Source organism: Arabidopsis thaliana, chromosome 2, assembly GCF_000001735.4.
Source record: "Arabidopsis thaliana chromosome 2, partial sequence".
In the NCBI taxonomy this organism is placed as follows: Eukaryota; Viridiplantae; Streptophyta; class Magnoliopsida; order Brassicales; family Brassicaceae; genus Arabidopsis; species Arabidopsis thaliana.
This window is the reverse complement of record NC_003071.7, coordinates 6,253,575-6,270,623: the sequence shown is the minus strand read 5'-3', so window position 1 is coordinate 6,270,623 and position 17,049 is coordinate 6,253,575. Positions and strand designations below refer to the sequence as shown.

The 17,049-nt window shown below is 41.9% G+C and overlaps 1 protein-coding gene, 1 non-coding gene and 2 pseudogenes across 4 annotated transcripts; 2 read left to right on the top strand and 2 right to left on the bottom strand.

The window, feature by feature from the left end:
• Positions 1-935: 935 nt before the first annotated feature.
• AT2G14650 lies at positions 936-5,311 on the top strand (annotated as a pseudogene; the record flags this gene model as incomplete). Its single annotated transcript has 1 exon — positions 936-5,311.
• Positions 5,312-9,395: 4,084 nt separating this feature from the next.
• On the bottom strand, positions 9,396-9,808 carry AT2G06205. Its single transcript, NR_143732.1, has one exon. It is a non-coding gene; the product is annotated as an uncharacterized misc_RNA (transcript).
• A 233-nt stretch (positions 9,809-10,041) lies between these two features.
• AT2G14640 lies at positions 10,042-13,845 on the bottom strand (annotated as a pseudogene; the record flags this gene model as incomplete). The annotated part of the gene is made up of 1 exon: positions 10,042-13,845.
• A 1,878-nt stretch (positions 13,846-15,723) lies between these two features.
• Positions 15,724-16,190, top strand: AT2G14635 (ARABIDILLO protein). Its single transcript, NM_201728.1, has 2 exons — positions 15,724-15,813; positions 15,910-16,190. Exon 2 carries the CDS (start codon positions 15,911-15,913, stop codon positions 16,094-16,096), a length of 186 nt encoding a protein of 61 aa, NP_973457.1. The 5' UTR covers positions 15,724-15,813; position 15,910; the 3' UTR covers positions 16,097-16,190.
• Positions 16,191-17,049: the final 859 nt, after the last annotated feature.

The window sequence follows — 17,049 nt, the reverse complement described above, 5'->3', positions numbered from 1 at the left end:
AGTTAACGTTTAGTTTGTATTTTAGGGTTTCGTCTTTGAGACTGCTTGTTTCTGGTTTTTCCTGTCCAGTTTGCTTCAAAGTTGCTTTTGGTTGTGGACTTGTTGTAGGACGTTTCTGGACTGTTTCAGACGCAAAGAGAGTCTCTCCTGGGTTTAATTGCTATTAGAATCAATTTGTTAAGGTGAGTGCGTGACCATGAGCTTATCTGAGCGATTGGATTGTGTGATTTGTTTTGTGTGATGATATGTAGGTGTGGTGAATGTGTTTTGGGTGAATTGTTCAATGACTGGTTTGTTTGTATTGTATTCGTGATTATACCTTTTTATTTGCTTGTGTGTATAGCTCGTAGATGGGAGGATCGCCTCACTAAGTATTTATGATAATACTTACGCATCTCATTGTGTTGTTGATGCAGGTAAAGATAAAGTGTGATTGTGGAATCATGGCAAGGAAGAGAGGATGATCTAGGAACTCGTTTGTTTTATGTTTGGTGTTTTTGGTTATTGGAACCCGGTTAGGATTGTCAGTTATTCTTGGTTTTGTTGATCGAATTATTTATTTATTCATAAAATGGTATTTCTGACTTGCGGTTTAATTATTATGTTATTGGTTGGTTTAATTAGATATTTATGGGAATATTTAATTATATTTTTTAAAAAAAAAAATGGGTCGGGTTGTTTCAATTTGGTATCAGAGCGATTACGGTTCTAGGATGTGTAGAAAAATTAATTGATGAATTATTTTTTTGTTGATTGATGTGGGATGAGCTAGGGTGTTAGCATATTGAGGATTGATTATGGAGTGTTTAGTCAATTGTGTGTTGTTGGAGTCCTAGCATCATCTTCTCCGAGCCTTAAATGAGATTCCACGGTAAGTTGTTTGTGATATATTCGTTTGTTTTAGTTTCTTAGCCATTTGTTCTTGAGTAGCGCAGATGGTTAGAGGAGCTGGAGTTCGTGGTCGTGGTCGCGGTCGTGGTCGCGGTAGGGGACGAGTCCTCGAGGGTACCGGCGAGAGTGATGGCCACAGTGCCACAGTTGAGCAGAGTGTGGGTTTGCAGCCTGAGTTTGTGGAGCCCGGGGTTGGGAACGGTCTTGGTACCGATATAGCTGGTGCAGCCGGAGTGGGGGCTGGTGGAGCTGGTGTCGGTACCGGTGTGCATGCCGTTGGTGCTGAGGGCCCAGGAGTGATGGGTGCCGCAGCCGGAGGAGTCCAGGTTCCAGAGGTTGGTTTGGCGGGCCTGTTGAGGCAGTTATTGGAGCGGTTAGCAGGTGTGGTACCAGTGGAGGCTCCAGTTGCGCCACGAGTGGCGGAGGTGCAGCAGCGGGCTGCGGTTGCTGAGGAGGTTCCATCTTATTTGAGGATGATGGAGCAGTTGCAGAGGATTGGCACCGGTTATTTTTCTGGTGGTACTAGTCCTGAGGTGGCCGACAGTTGGAGGTCGCGGGTTGAGCGGAACTTCGGTTCGAGCAGATGTCCGGCGGAGTATCGGATAGATCTAGCAGTGCATTTTCTAGAGGGGGATGCACATTTGTGGTGGCGGAGTGTGACTGCCAGGAGGCGGCAGGCGGATATATCTTGGGCAGATTTTGTGGCTGAGTTTAATGCCAAGTACTTTCCGCAGGAGGCGCTCGACCGTATGGAGGCGCATTTTCTTGAGCTGACACAGGGTGAGCGGTCGGTTCGGGGAGTGCTACCACTGCAGGGAGAGGGGACATCTCAGGCCGAATTGTCCTAAGCTGCAGCGGATGGCAGTGGCAGCAGGGAGTGCAGCAGTTGGCACATATTGCAGCGGCACCGCAGGGTTGCACTACGCGTGAGATAGGCGGTACCAGCAACAGAGCGATTACTGGTATGATTTCTGAGACTTAGACTTTGTGAAATATTTCTGTTGTTTTGGATATCATTGTTTTGTGATGAATGTTAGGGTTCTTAGCACATGAGGTCTGTGTAGGGACCTTATTAGTGGGCGGTGTAGAGGCCCATGTGTTGTTTGACTCTGGAGCATCGCATTGCTTCATTACCCCGGAGAGTGCCTCGCGCGGCAACATCCGTGGGGATCCTGGTGAGCAGCTTGGAGCCGTCAAGGTTGCTGGAGGGCAGTTTGTAGCGGTTCTGGGGAGAACAAAGGGTGTGGATATTCAGATTGCAGGGGAGTCAATGCCAGCAGATTTGATTATCAGCCCTGTAGAGTTGTATGATGTTATTCTGGGAATGGATTGGTTGGATCATTATAGAGTACATCTTGACTGCCACCGTGGGAGAGTTTCTTTTGAGCGGCCAGAGGGAAGTTTGGTTTATCAGGGAGTGAGACCTACCTCAGGGAGTCTCGTCATCTCAGCAGTGCAGGCAGAGAAAATGATCGAGAAGGGATGCGAGGCTTACCTGGTGAGGATATCTATGCCGGAGTCTGTGGGGTAGGTAGCAGTGAGCGACATTCGGGTTATTCAGGAGTTCGAGGATGTGTTTCAATCGTTGCAGGGATTACCACCATCACGGTCTGATCCTTTCACGATTGAGTTGGAACCAGGGACAGCGCCGTTGTCTAAGGCACCCTACAGGATGGCTCCAGCAGAGATGGCAGAGCTAAAGAAGCAGCTAGAGGATTTGTTGGGTAAGGGATTCATTCGTCCTAGTACTTCACCTTGAGGAGCGCCAGTGTTATTTGTGAAGAAGAAGGACGGGAGTTTCCGCTTATGTATTGACTACCGGGGGTTGAACTGGGTCACTGTGAAGAACAAGTACCCTTTGCCAAGGATCGATGAGTTGTTGGACCAGTTGAGGGGTGCTACTTGTTTCTCCAAAATCGATTTGACGTCGGGTTATCACCTGATCCCGATAGCGGAGGCAGATGTTCGCAAGACTGCTTTCAGGACGAGATATGGACATTTTGAGTTCGTGGTGATGCCTTTCGGGTTGACTAATGCACCTGCAGCGTTCATGAGGTTGATGAACAGCGTGTTCCAGGAGGTTTTGGATGAGTTTGTGATCATCTTTATTGATGACATTCTGGTGTATTCTAAGAGTCTTGAGGAGCATGAGGTACATCTGAGGAGAGTGATGGAGAAGCTACGGGAACAGAAGTTGTTCGCTAAGTTGAGTAAGTGCAGTTTCTGGCAGAGAGAGATGGGTTTTCTGGGTCACATTGTTTCTGCAGAGGGAGTTTCAGTGGATCCAGAGAAGATTGAGGCTATCAGAGATTGGCATACACCGACGAATGCCACTGAGATCAGGAGTTTTCTTGGGTTGGCAGGGTATTACAGGAGGTTCGTCAAGGGGTTTGCGAGTATGGCACAACCGATGACTAAGCTGACAGGGAAGGATGTTCCTTTTGTGTGGTCACCGGAGTGCGAGGAGGGTTTCGTGAGCCTGAAGGAGATGTTGACGAGTACACCAGTGTTAGCATTGCCAGAGCATGGAGAGCCTTACATGGTGTATACTGATGCCTCGGGAGTTGGTTTGGGTTGTGTTCTAATGCAGCGTGGGAAGGTTATTGCCTATGCATCACGGCAGTTGAGGAAGCATGAGGGCAACTATCCTACTCACGATTTGGAGATGGCTGCAGTAATCTTTGCCTTGAAAATTTGGAGGTCTTATCTTTATGGCGGGAATGTGCAGGTGTTCACGGATCATAAGAGTTTGAAGTATATCTTCACTCAGCCAGAGCTGAACCTAAGGCAGAGGCAATGGATGGAGTTGGTGGCTGATTATGATCTGGAGATAGCTTACCATCCTGGTAAGGCTAATGTGGTTGCAGACGCGTTGAGCCATAAGCGCGTGGGCGCGGCTCCAGGACAGAGTGTTGAGGCCTTGGTGAGTGAGATTGGTGCTTTGCGGTTGTGTGCTGTGGCACGAGAGCCATTGGGATTGGAAGCTGTGGATCGAGCAGATCTGCTGACTAGAGTTCGGTTGGCTCAGGAGAAGGATGAGGGGTTGATTGCGGCTTATAAGGCAGAGGGCTCTGAGTATTAGTTTGCAGCTAATGGGACTATCCTTGTGCATGGGCGAGTTTGTGTGCCTAAGGATGAGGAGTTGCAACGGGAGATCTTGAGTGAAGCTCATGCGAGCATGTTTTCCATTCATCCAGGAGCGACTAATATGTACCGAGACCTCAAGCGGTACTATTAGTGGGTCGGGATGAAGAGGGATGTAGCTAATTGGGTTGCAGAGTGCGATGTTTGCCAGTTAGTTAAGGCTGAGCATCAGGTGCCAGGTGGCATGTTGCAGAGTTTACCGATTCCTGAGTGGAAGTGGGATTTTATCACTATAGATTTTGTGGTTGGGTTGCCTGTGTCGCGAACCAAAGATGCTATTTGGGTGATCGTGGACCGTCTGACTAAGTCAGCACATTTTCTGGCCATCAGAAAAACCGATGGAGCGGCGGTATTGGCTAAGAAATATGTGAGCGAGATCGTGAAGTTGCATGGAGTACCTGTGAGTATTGTGTCAGACAGGGATTCCAAGTTTACTTCTGCATTTTGGAGAGCCTTTCAGGCAGAGATGGGTACTAAGGTGCAGATGAGCACGGCTTATCATCCACAGACATATGGGCAATCTGAGAGGACTATTCAGACGCTTGAGGATATGTTGCGGATGTGTGTCTTGGATTGGGGAGGTCATTGGGCGGATCACTTGAGTTTGGTAGAGTTTGCTTATAACAATAGCTATCCGGCGAGTATTGGGATGGCTCCTTTTGAAGCGTTGTACGAGAGGCCATGCAGGACACCGTTATGCTTGACCCAGGTGGGGGAGAGGAGCATATATGGTGCAGATTATGTTCAGGAAACCACGGAGAGGATCCGGGTTCTTAAGTTGAACATGAAGGAAGCTCAGGATCGACAGCGGAGTTATGCTGACAAGAGGAGGAGAGAGCTTGAGTTTGAGGTTGGGGACAGAGTGTATCTTAAGATGGCCATGTTGCGAGGTCCGAACAGGTCTATCTCAGAGACTAAGTTGAGTCCGAGGTACATGGGTCCGTTCAGGATTGTTGAGAGGGTGGGACCAGTGGCATACAGGTTAGAGTTGCCTGATGTTATGCGTGCGTTTCACAAGGTCTTTCATGTGTCGATGCTGAGGAAGTGTCTTCACAAGGATGATGAGGTGTTGGCTAAGATTCCAGAGGATCTTCAGCCCAACATGACTTTGGAGGCGAGACCAGTGAGGGTTCTCGAGAGGAGGATCAAGGAACTTCGGCGGAAGAAGATTCCTTTGATCAAAGTCCTGTGGGACTGCGATGGTGTGACAAAGGAGACTTGGGAGCCAGAGGCGAGGATGAAGGCAAGGTTCAAGAAGTGGTTCGAGTGTTGTTGAGTTTTTGAGCTTTTGAGTTGTTGTTCTTATTTCTTTTTCATTTGTATTTTCGTTTGGAGTTGTAACGATCATGACAGTTGATGATTAATAAGATGAGTATTTTTTTCTTGGATTTGACTTGAGTTGTCTTATTTAAGAATGTGTTGTGCGGTTTCCAAAAATGAAAAGTTTCCTAGAAAGGACTTGTCTATTTTTGGAAAGTTTGAGTAAACAACCTAAGAGAAAGGTGTGTTTACGAGATGGCCGGGAGTTGGTCATAAGGATGTTCTCGAGGGGATATGATGGATGGTGAGGCATAGAGGTGTCTTACGCGAATCCATGAGAGAGTCTGGAGATATGCTCGGAAGCGTTTAGTATTGTTTCTCGAGGGACATGAGGGTCCCAACGACTCGTGAGGAGCGGGGTATGCGCCTGAGGTACCGGTAACTCGAGGGACATGGTGTCTTTAGAGTACGAGGGGTACGGTGGCTTCGGGTGACGATTTGAGAGCACGCTTTAGGGTGACGACCCGAGAGTGAGTTTTGTGGTATTATTTTCTCCAAGTGTCGTAACTCGATGACTTTGTGGCTGAGAGTGAGCCGACACAACTCAGGGTTGACTTTGAGTGGGGAAGATAATATGTGTGATACCCGAGATACCGTAGGCCGAGGCCTGAGAGTGACGGTTTATGCTCGAAGATTGCGGTGTGAGAGTGGAGAGTGAGTTGTGAGCAACAATGACTAGTAAATCGTTAGTATATCGACTGGATAGAGAGACCTAGAGGGGGTCTGGTTGGAGGGAGTGCAGACTGTAGTGATGGTTGCACGGAGTTCCTCGGAGTGGAAGGTTGAAGTTAGATTCGAGGACGAATCTATGTTAGTGGGGGAGAATTGTAACGCCCGTGAACCGGAAAATCGGTTAGGGTTTGTTTTTAAATCATCCGGTTTAATTGGTTGGGTTAATTGGAAACCCTAGAGTGTGCCTATAAAAGAAGGAAACTCGAAATTAGGGCTTTGGTTAGCCACTTTTCGTTTTATAAAGGAGAAAAAGAGAGAAAAGGAGAAGGAGCAGAATCGTTAAGGTTTGGGAGAAATCAGTTTCGTCATATCAAATCGTGGTAAAAGGTAACGAAATTTGGTAGAGTTATTTCCAAGTCCTTTATCGTTATTCTCCAGTTTACAGAATTGGAGTTGGATTAAAATTGGTTGAGTTATTTGCAGTTTCGTGAGACACGTTTTCTCAGACGCGAATTAAGACCAGCGGAGATTGAAACTGAGATCGTGGTCTCGTCTGTTTTCCGATCGGCACGAGATTTTGTGGACAGCTTTGTGACGTCTAGGATTTCACCGGAGCGATTGAATAGTTAACGGTTAGTTTGTATTTTAGGGTTTCGTCTTTGAGATTGCTTGTTTCTGGTTTTTCCTATCCAGTTTGCTTCAAGGTTGCTTTTGGTTGTGGACTTGTTGTAGGACGTTTCTGGACTGTTTCTGGACTGTTTCAGACGCAAAGAGAGTCTCTCCTGGGTTTAATTGCTATTAGAATCAATTTGTTAAGGTGAGTGCGTGACCATGAGCTTATCTGAGCGATTGGGTTGTGTGATTTGTTTTGTGTGATGATATGTAGGTGTGGTGAATGTGTTTTGGGTGAATTGTTCAATGACTGGTTTGTTTGTATTGTATTCGTGATTATACCTTTTTATTTGCTTGTGTGTATAGTTCGTAGATGGGAGGATCGCCTCACTAAGTATTTATGATAATACTTACACATCTCATTGTGTTGTTGATGCAGGTAAAGATAAAGTGTGATTGTGGAATCATGGCAAGGAAGAGAGGATGATCTACGAACTCATTTGTTTTATGTTTGGTGTTTTTGGTTATTGGAACCCGGTTAGCATTGTCAGTTATTCTTGGTTTTGTTGATCGAATTATTTATTTATTCATAAAATAGTATTTCTGACTTGCGGTTTAATTATTATGTTATTGGTTGGTTTAATTAGATATTTATGGGAATATTTAATTATATTTTTTTTTTTTTTAAATGGGTCGGGTTGTTTCAATATTATCCAAGGATTAAGTTTTTAGATATGATAATTCAGTTTTTCGATGATATATGAAGCATTTTTAGATGTAACTAGATGAGTACCCGCACTACGTGCGGGTTTATGTATTACTATTTACAAATTATTTTATATAATCTCTGTTCATATAAAGTAAAGTTGAATGCATCTGTTTTAAAACATAAATATGATTTGTAATTGTTTTTGAAAAGTCCAACTATATTAGTTCATCTGAAAAACGAATGTGCTTGAGTTGTTTTTTATTGTTATTCTAGATTCTCAGTTTTTTTTTAATTTATATATTCCTGTTTTTTTGGTTATATGTTTAGATTGTGAGACGGTGAAATTTTAGAAAATATATTTCTTAAACTAAAAATATAACATGACTTTATTAACCATGTCTCTGCATATTCAATCTAATCATATTCAACTTGATGTTCTTGGAAAGTTTAGTTAAGTTCCTGTTATAATCTTATATCTTACGTATTAATTATAAGGATAACTCCTCAAACATCTTTCAAATTACTTGTTTTCTTAGAATAAATCTTGAAAAGCTTAGATATATTTAATCTGCATATTCATTTAGTTTCTTTCATGATAATCGTCTAATTTTTAGGCAATGAATATGTGTAGCATGTTTGGATTTTATGATCACTTTAGCTACTTAATGGATCTCAAAATTAAAGAGGATATATTGAATTAAAAAAATTTAGAAAGAGTGATGTATTACTTATTTTATGAAATTTAGGTGGCAACCTCTCGTGTGCTGATGTGTCAACAACAATATAACACATGTTCATAGTGAAAGAATAAACCCAGACTGCAAACTTGGCTTTGATCGCACCCACAAAAAAAGAAAATCCCGTTTCAGCATCCATCAACAGAACTCCCACCAAATCAGTTAATTACTGGCTGACCGATGATCGTCGACTGTACGCATTCAATAGCAGAGAAGAGCTATATGAATCGAGACCACTAAGACACACAACCACTGAAATTACATGTAGGCGAAGTAGGATGATGGAGGTGAATTTTAAAAAATTATTACAAATTTGAGTTAAATAGATAACAAAATGTGAACTTGGAAAGATTGGCGAGTAAGATTCCGAAAAAGAAGACGAAGGGGATGAATTGGAATTTGGAAGGAGACGAAAGAGGTAAAACTGAAATGTCATTAATTGATTCATTATGTAAAAGTTTGAGCAAATTACGTTTAATTACTTTTAATGATTTTTTTGTAAATATATAAAAATATGTGCTGATGTGTCAACTGCTGGAGTGCTGAGGTGTCATGTTGTGGAAGAGAGTTAGGCTTCTTTCATATATATGATTTGATTTTCTTATTAAGCATTATATATACTTACTGTAAGAGAAAAGTAAGATATGAAAACTGAAAATTGTTAATTTATTACATTTATCTAAACACACACATGAGAGATATGAAGACAAAGACATTAGTCATTGCTGGAGAATTAATCAAAAATTATGTCCAAAATACTTTGCTGAGTATGTTACTTGGAGCAAAAGAATTAAATAAGAGTTGTGAAGAGAAAGATGTGTGAGAGACAAGGTTAATGGGTTGTAGTTTCAAGTTTAAGTTTCTCGTTAAGTGTTGTAATCAGAGCATAAGAAATGCTCTTTTTCTAGAAGAATAATTTATAGAATTATTTACGCAAAAAAAAAGGAAACTAAAGAAATATTGTGTTTATATAATATTTTTTCCAAATTTTTGTAGAAAGAAATTTAATTAATTTGAGAATTTTTAATCATTTAGCAAGATTTTAAAATAATTAAAGATATAATAAAAATTTAATTATATTAATAATATCAAAGTTTATATGAATAATTATGAATATAGAATGCATATATGGATAATAGTTTAATTATTTGTCATTTATATCTATTTTTCATATTTTCTTTTAGTAGAATAAAAGTGCGGCATATGGGTGTTCACCGCATTACCAATTTTTACCATGATATATTATTAAAAAAAATAAAAACAAATTCACTATGGAATGAAAAGAATTGGAACATTTTACATGTGAATTCCATTTTTGATGTTGTAAGCTTTGCAATTTAACAAAAAAAACCAAAAAAATTGAGCCAAGTGGAAAATAATAGAGCCTAGAGCAAGTAGAAGAAGTCGGAGAGATTGCAGAAAAAAAATAAAAAAATTTGGACTTGATACGACGTCGTTTGAACAAGTTCAGCAACAAAAGAAGAAACTGGTTATTGGGTATGCTTTGGCTTCTAAGAAGAAGATGAGTTTCTTGGAACCCAAGCTTGAAGTTCTTGCTAGGTAAGCATTTCGTATTTGTTGTTTATATCTTTCTCAAGTAACTGTGTAATGCGGTCCCTCTTCAAAGCTAAAGATTGCTAGAACATAAGACAATTGGTTTGGGTAGTAATGACTACCTCTTTTTGGTTTTTCATTGATTATATGGAAGCAAATTGGAACTACACATTCTTACAAAACAGGAAGCAAATAAGAAATGGGAAAGTAGAAAATAGAACATGTTATTCTCTGATCCTACAAACCAGGAACAGAGAAGACCAAGCTTATTCAACCAAATAACAAATTAAAAGACTTAGTGACTTAGTCGTTGTACTTCGGGTTTGGTTTTCTCCCGCGTGCTGACTTCTTCCTCTCAACGACTTCTTCTTCAGTAGTGACAACCCCATCAATACCCTCCCCCTAAAGACGAACCTTGTCCTCAAGGTTCAAGACAAACTCAGGAAAACTTGCTGCCAGTTGATCATACTCTTCCCAAGTAGCATCTTCGATGTGTAGCCCTTCCCATTGAACAAGGAGATCTGCAACTCTTTTCTTATCTTGAGACCTCCATCGTACCTCTAACACGGCCGTAGGCTGCAACTTCAATTCGCCATTGTTGCGCAAGGGCGGTAGTTGTCCCATATCTGGCTCACCATCTCCAACCCAAGGTTTGAGTAGAGAAACGTGGAAAACAGGATGAATTCGTGTACCTTCAGGAAGAGTGAGACGATAAGCCACCTCGCCATGTTTCGATGCGACTTGGAAGGGGCCATAGAAGCGGTGTGATAGCTTTTGTGAACTGCGACGGAACAGAGTTTTCTGACGGTAAGGTTGAATGCGAAGTAGAACCCAATCGCCGACCTGAAAAGAGACATCACGAAGCCTAGAATCAGCTTGCTGCTTCATGCAGTTGTTTGCGGTGACCAGGTGCTGCTTTAGTTCAGCTAACAACTCATCTCGGGCTGCCATCTGCTCATTTAATTCGCCACAAACAACTGAGCCCAGTTCGTAGGCTGGAATAGGTGATGGTGGTCGACCATAGAGAGCCTGAAATGGAGTCATTCCTGTGGAGGCATGGAACGTTGTGTTGTACCAATACTCTGCCCATGGAATGAACGAACTCCATTGTTTCGGATGGTAATGAACGAAACACCGCAAGAATTGTTCAATGCAACGATTCACAACTTCCGTTTGGCCATCCGTTTGTGGGTGATATGCGGTGGACATCCAGAGTTTGGTTCGTGAAAGCTTCCAAAATTCTTGCCAAAACAAGCTCATGAAGATAGGGTCACAGTCACTTACAATGGAACGAGGTATGCCATGAAGCTTTACCACATGTGACACAAACTTTGCAGCGACAGATCTAGCTGTGTAAGGGTGAGACAGTGGAATCAAGTGTGCAGACTTACTCAGACGGTCCACCACAACCATGAGTGAGTTGTGTCCTTCAGATCGTGGCAGTCAGGTGACGAAGTCCATCGAAATGTCCTCCCAAACTTGAGCAGGCACTGGTAGGGGCTGTAAAAGACTAGCTGGTGATAAAGAGAAGAATACTTAGCTTTTTGACATATCTCGCATGCAGCCACGTATTCCCGAACAATCCTATGCATCGACGGCCAGTAATATTGCTGTGCGAGACGGCGGTAAGTTCGTAGAATTCCCGAGTGACCACCAAGAGGAGTGTCATGGTGTTCTCTTAGCAGCTGCCCAACGAGCGGTGACGACGGTGGTACCACGATCTAGTTATGGTAGCAGATGAGGCCATTCTTCCACTCATATGGGTGCCCTTATTTATCTGTGGTGAGAGACCCAATCCACAGTAAATATGGGTCTGTTCCGTTCAGTGCCTTAATCTCATCCCACAACGAGGACTGTGGCACAAAGATGGCATCCAAGGTGGGATCTTGGTGCAATCTTGGTGCGATCCACCTTAACTCCATCACCAGATATCATGTGACCAAGATATTCCAATTCTTTTTGCCCAAACTCACATTTCTTATACTTCACTACGAGCTTGTGTTGTTGCAGAAGAGAAAATACCTCACTTACATGTTGAATATGTTCGGACCATGAAGAACTATAAACGAGTATATCGTTAAAGAAGACCAGAACTGACTTACAAAGCAGAGGCCAAAAGATCTCATTCATAAGCGCCTGGAACGTTGACGGTGCGTTGCATAAGCCGAAAGGCATTACGAGGTATTCGTAATGACCGTTGTGTGTCTGAAAGGCTATCTTTGGTATGTCAGGAGAATGCATACGGACCTGTTGATAGCCTGCTGTGAGATCGAGCTTAGTGAAATAGACTGCTCCATTGAGCTCATCGAGCATATCATCCACCGTGGGAATAGGGAACCGTTCCTTAACCGTAAGAGCATTCAGGGCTCAATAATCAGTGCATAAACGCCATGACCCGTCCTTCTTCTTGACTAGCAACACTGGAGACAAAAACGGACTCGAGCTCGGTCGAATAATGCCCGCACGACTCATTTCATCTTTTTGGTAAAACGCATAACGATAAGGCCGCACATTCACCGGATCTGTCCCTTTTTTGAGTGCTATGCGGTGCACTATTGGCCGCTCCGACGGAAGCTGCGTCGGCGTCTCAAACAAACCGGCGAACTCCTCTATCAGCTTTTTAATTTCGCCATCGGGTGTATTAGGGTCGCTGGAATTATGGGCCATAGTGATTGCAAAAATAGTGTGGCCCATTCGGGCCTTTTTGGTTATGGTTTTATGTTCCACGCCTCTAAGCCCAGTAGGCTTAATACCCATCAACCTTACTTCATCTCCGGCCCAATGAAACTGCAGAGTTTGTTCCTTCCAATTACAAAGTGTTGGGCCCAAAGTGCTGAGCCATTGGACTCCCATGGCCAAATCCAAGCCCATTAACGGTAAAGCATAGAGCGTGACAGGGAACACCACGCCGCCCATCACCACCGGAATCGCCTCGTACCTACTCCGACAAACCAACGGCATTCCGTTCACCACTCTCACAGTGAATGGTTTTGTTGTTGTGGCTTTGAGATTCATTCCCCGAACAGCTTTCTCTCCAATGAAATTGTGAGTAGAACCGCTATTGATCAAGGCAATTAGACGATTCCTATGGATTGTGGCTCGAACTCGTATGGTGCTCGTAGTGTCAACCCCTTCGAGCGCGTACAGTGTGATTTCTGGTTTCCCCTCTGCTTCTGTACTCTCCTCCTCAACCGCTTCGTCATCATTCTCCCCTTCCATAACGAATAGTTGAGGTTGTTTACATTTGTGTCCCGGCGTATACCTTTCATCACAGCTGAAACATAAGCCCAAACTCCTTTTCTTTCGTAATTCTTCCTAACTGAGTCTCTTTGGCGTCTGTTACTCTGTCTCTTTGCGCACCACCAGACGGTTAGGGACAAAACTGCGTGGAGATGGTGAGTAGCTCGTTTCCTTCTTCTGTCTTTGGATTTGCCCTTCCATCCAACGCGCAAGTTGATTACTTCTCTCAGAGATCGAGGCTGGAACATGCGAATCCCATTAGAGATGGAGTAATACAATCCATTCATGAACGCTCCCACCAACACCTCTTGAGTCCATCCGTAAACCTTGTTCTGTAGCCATTCGAATTCATGTTGATACTCACTGAGTGACCCGGTCTGCCTGATTTGCATCAATGTTCATGAAAGTTCTCTCCGTCGTTGGGACCAAATCTCGCCCACAACTCAGCTTCAAACACCTCCCATGTGATTAGCACCCTATCGTGGCGGAGCGCCTTAATGTAGCCTGCCACCACCCGTTAGCCACCCCGTCAAGATGAAAAGTGGTGAATCGAACGGCTTGTTCCACTGGCCCCTCGTGATATTCAAAATATTGTTTTGCCTTGCTCAACCATTTCGTCAAGTCTCCTCCATGGAAGCGTGGAAAATCCAGTTTTGATGGTCTGGCGATGGCGTTATTGTTGTTAGCCGTCACCGCAGCGAATGGGTTATCTGGTTCTCCACGGTTCCCTGTCGATTGGAACTGGTTCCTTTCGGTCCTTCGACTTCCTCTTGAAGCCGCTGACCCTCCACTTTCTCTCTGCGTCACTGCCTCTATCAAATGCGCGAGAGCCTCCTCCAACCTCCTATGGCGGTCCTCGTTATCTCCCTTGAGATCAACCATAGCCACCGTCATTCTCTGCATCTCATCTTGCATCATGTCCTGACTCGTTTCCAACTGCTCTAACTGATCCTTGTTGGTCGCCATCGGCTCTACGGTTATCACCGGAGACACGACCTGCTTCCCTTTACGTTTGGATCGTCGGAGGGTAATGGCTCTATTTTTGTGAAAAGAAAAAAAAGAATTGTGCTCTGATACCACTTAATGCGGTCCCTCTTCAAAGCTAGAGATTGCTAGAACATAAGACAATTGGTTTGGGTAGTAATGACTACCTCCTTTTGGTTTTTCATTGATTATATGGAAGCAAAATGGAACTACACGTTCCTACAAAACAAGAAGCAAATAACAAATGGGAAAGTGGAAAATAGAATAACTAGTGGTATTCTGCGAAATTCACTATGCTTAATAGTATTGATCTCATCTCTCTTGTAAATCCCTAAAACTATGAAAGCATTATAATCATGTTTGATAAGTTCACCTAAGTAATCGACGCTATGACGCATCTAAATAATAGGCTCATCTAAGATAGTTCGAGTAATAGACACCTATGGTGGGCATACCTATTAACCTAAAATCAAGTTCTAGTTAATTACTCTAGAACTAGCATTAAGAAAAACATTAAGAACAATCTAAGATGAAGAATTCTAATTATATTATCCTAACAGGGTTTTTGATCTACTAATTCATCCAAATCCCTTGAAAACCCAACAAGAGAATTACTCAGACATGATTATCAAAGAACAAAACATGTATAAAGTAAAAATCAAAGTAAGAAACAAGAAGAGAATAGAGTTTAGAAAGATCTTCTTTAAAACTATATATATGACCTAAAAACGTGATGGACCTTCTTTAGAAATAAGAGAATGTTTTGGGCCAAATTTAGAAATCTTCAAAACATCAATAAGTTGCGTTTTCGAATTGCCGTCAGGTATTGGTGTCGTTCGACACTAGGAGTGGTGTCGTTCGACACCTACGCGGATTTTGATCTGCGAACTGCTTCTGCAACTTAAGTTGTCTGTTTTGCTCTAGAATGCTCCATAATCTCCAAATGCTTCTCAAACATGTAAAGACCTGAAAAAGACTAGAAAAGACTCTAGAAATAACAATAGAACTCTAAAACCTTTACCTAAATCATAGCTAAAAGCAGTAAAAATACGGTTATATCAATCTACTTCCGCTGAGTTAAAAACAATAGAACTCCTCATCTAATCTCACTATTTTAAGGTCTAATTCTCACATGTTGTGAACATATTCTAGATATTGAACCGCAAATGATTTGTTGTAAATCTCACTATCTCTCTATTTCTCACACTCATTTACGGTTTCATTGTCTTTAGAGAGAAAGAACAAAAACCATTTTACTTTAATCTTCTACATTGATAATATCTTGGATACCTTACATAACACAAAGACACACATACATATACTACTTTCACTACTTGACGCTACTGCCCACTTGCACTTAGACCTAATCATAACTCTTACTTAGACCATACTCCTAGGTTCTGGGCACGCTTACACAAGCCTCCTACTTGTGTTGGAACTCTAACAACACTTACAACTACTCTTACCTAGACTTGACTAACTTAAACAACACTTTACTCATTTGGGCCTAACATAACAATTAGGCCAAGTACTTATTACAAAACAACAAGCCCAACATCTTCTTTGACTTGTTCTTCTCCTCCTTGGTCGTTGACCTCTTCACGACTTTCTTCTTCTTTGTTTCACTTTGCTATGATCTTCTTCTCACTGAAGCTTCTTCTCTTTTTTGCAGGTTCAATCAAGGATACAATTCCAACATGATTGTTGTTCATCTACATATATATGGGGAGTTGTTTAGTATGATTACACAGTTCATCTACATATATAAGGGGATTTTTTTTTGTTTTGTTGATTATCTTAGGTGGCCCTCACATAGTCTTGTTCAAATGCATCGACATGTCTTCAAGAAAGGGCTGCTGGTGCACTTTGAGGATTATTGGAGTCAGAAGCAAATATGTGCTAATTACTTCTGAATTCTAAGTTTTATGGGTTCTTTTTATAGATTCTCAGGTGATATGTTTAAGATCTTGTTGCTTTGAGCTTAGCCAAGCAATCTTGGATAATATGATATAAAATTTCCTCTATGTGCTGTTTTTTTTTTACTAGGATGTACATGAAACTGCAGCAGGAGTTCTATGTCTGCTTGTTTGATGAAGGAGGAGTTCCAGCTATTGTTCAGTTGTGTTCGTCTTTTATCTCAAAAATGTCCCCATTCATGGCTGCATTGGCTTTGGAATACATGTTTGATGGAAGTGATCATATGTCTAGTACACGCACCTCCTTGTTGTTGTAAATAATCGATTCCATAAAGTCAGTTTTGTACATCTGATGATACTCGAATGTCAACTGTAGTTCCAAGCCTGGAGTATACTTAGCATTTATTTGACTAATTTCATTCCTATCAAAGTAGCCCATACCTGGAACAGAAATCCTTTATAATAATCTCTAAATTCCAAACCTAAGAAACATAAATTTCAAAGGAACGAACTTGCCTTTCAATATATCCATAATACTACTGCCTAAATAAGGAAGACATCATGGTCGCAGAGGGAAGAAGAAGGTTGTCTTAGGGTTTTTTTTCTAGCGAAGAAGAAGAAGGTAAAATTGTGAACACTTACTTAGGCCTGGGATAAAAAAACGAACCGAACCGAATCATCATCATCTTTTTTTTCTTCTTTTCCGTCTTCGATTCTTCAAATATTTATGAGAAACAAGCGGTGAAGATAATTTACGGAAGAAAGGAAGCAAACATGGTCGTTAATAGTAGAGGAGAATGTGGAAGAGAGAATATGGCCACAAGAAAGAGCTTGGGCCGAAGCAAAACGAGACTGAGAATGAAATTCACGGCGGCCCAAGATGTTCTCCCAAGACATATGTAGATTAGATTTAAAATTCGGCCAAGTCTCTTTTCTTTTGGGCTAATTCACTTTTCGTTGGGCCAATTAATATTTTTAATTACAATTGCTTTTTGCGCCAATTTTTGAGCAAACATATTTCAGAAAAAACTAAAAACTAAAAACCAAAAATATATATGTATATATATATATTAAAATATATTTAAAATATTCCTCTTTTGTCATCAACTTTTTATTAGAACTCATATGAGCCAAACCTGAAGAACGTTGTTTACATAAGTGATGTAAAGCGGGAGATTAAACATTTGCATTACGAGAGATTAAAGATAAAGAAAAATTTGTGAACTCTTTCTTGTCGCTATGAAATTCCTTCAAATATGCTGAGAACACC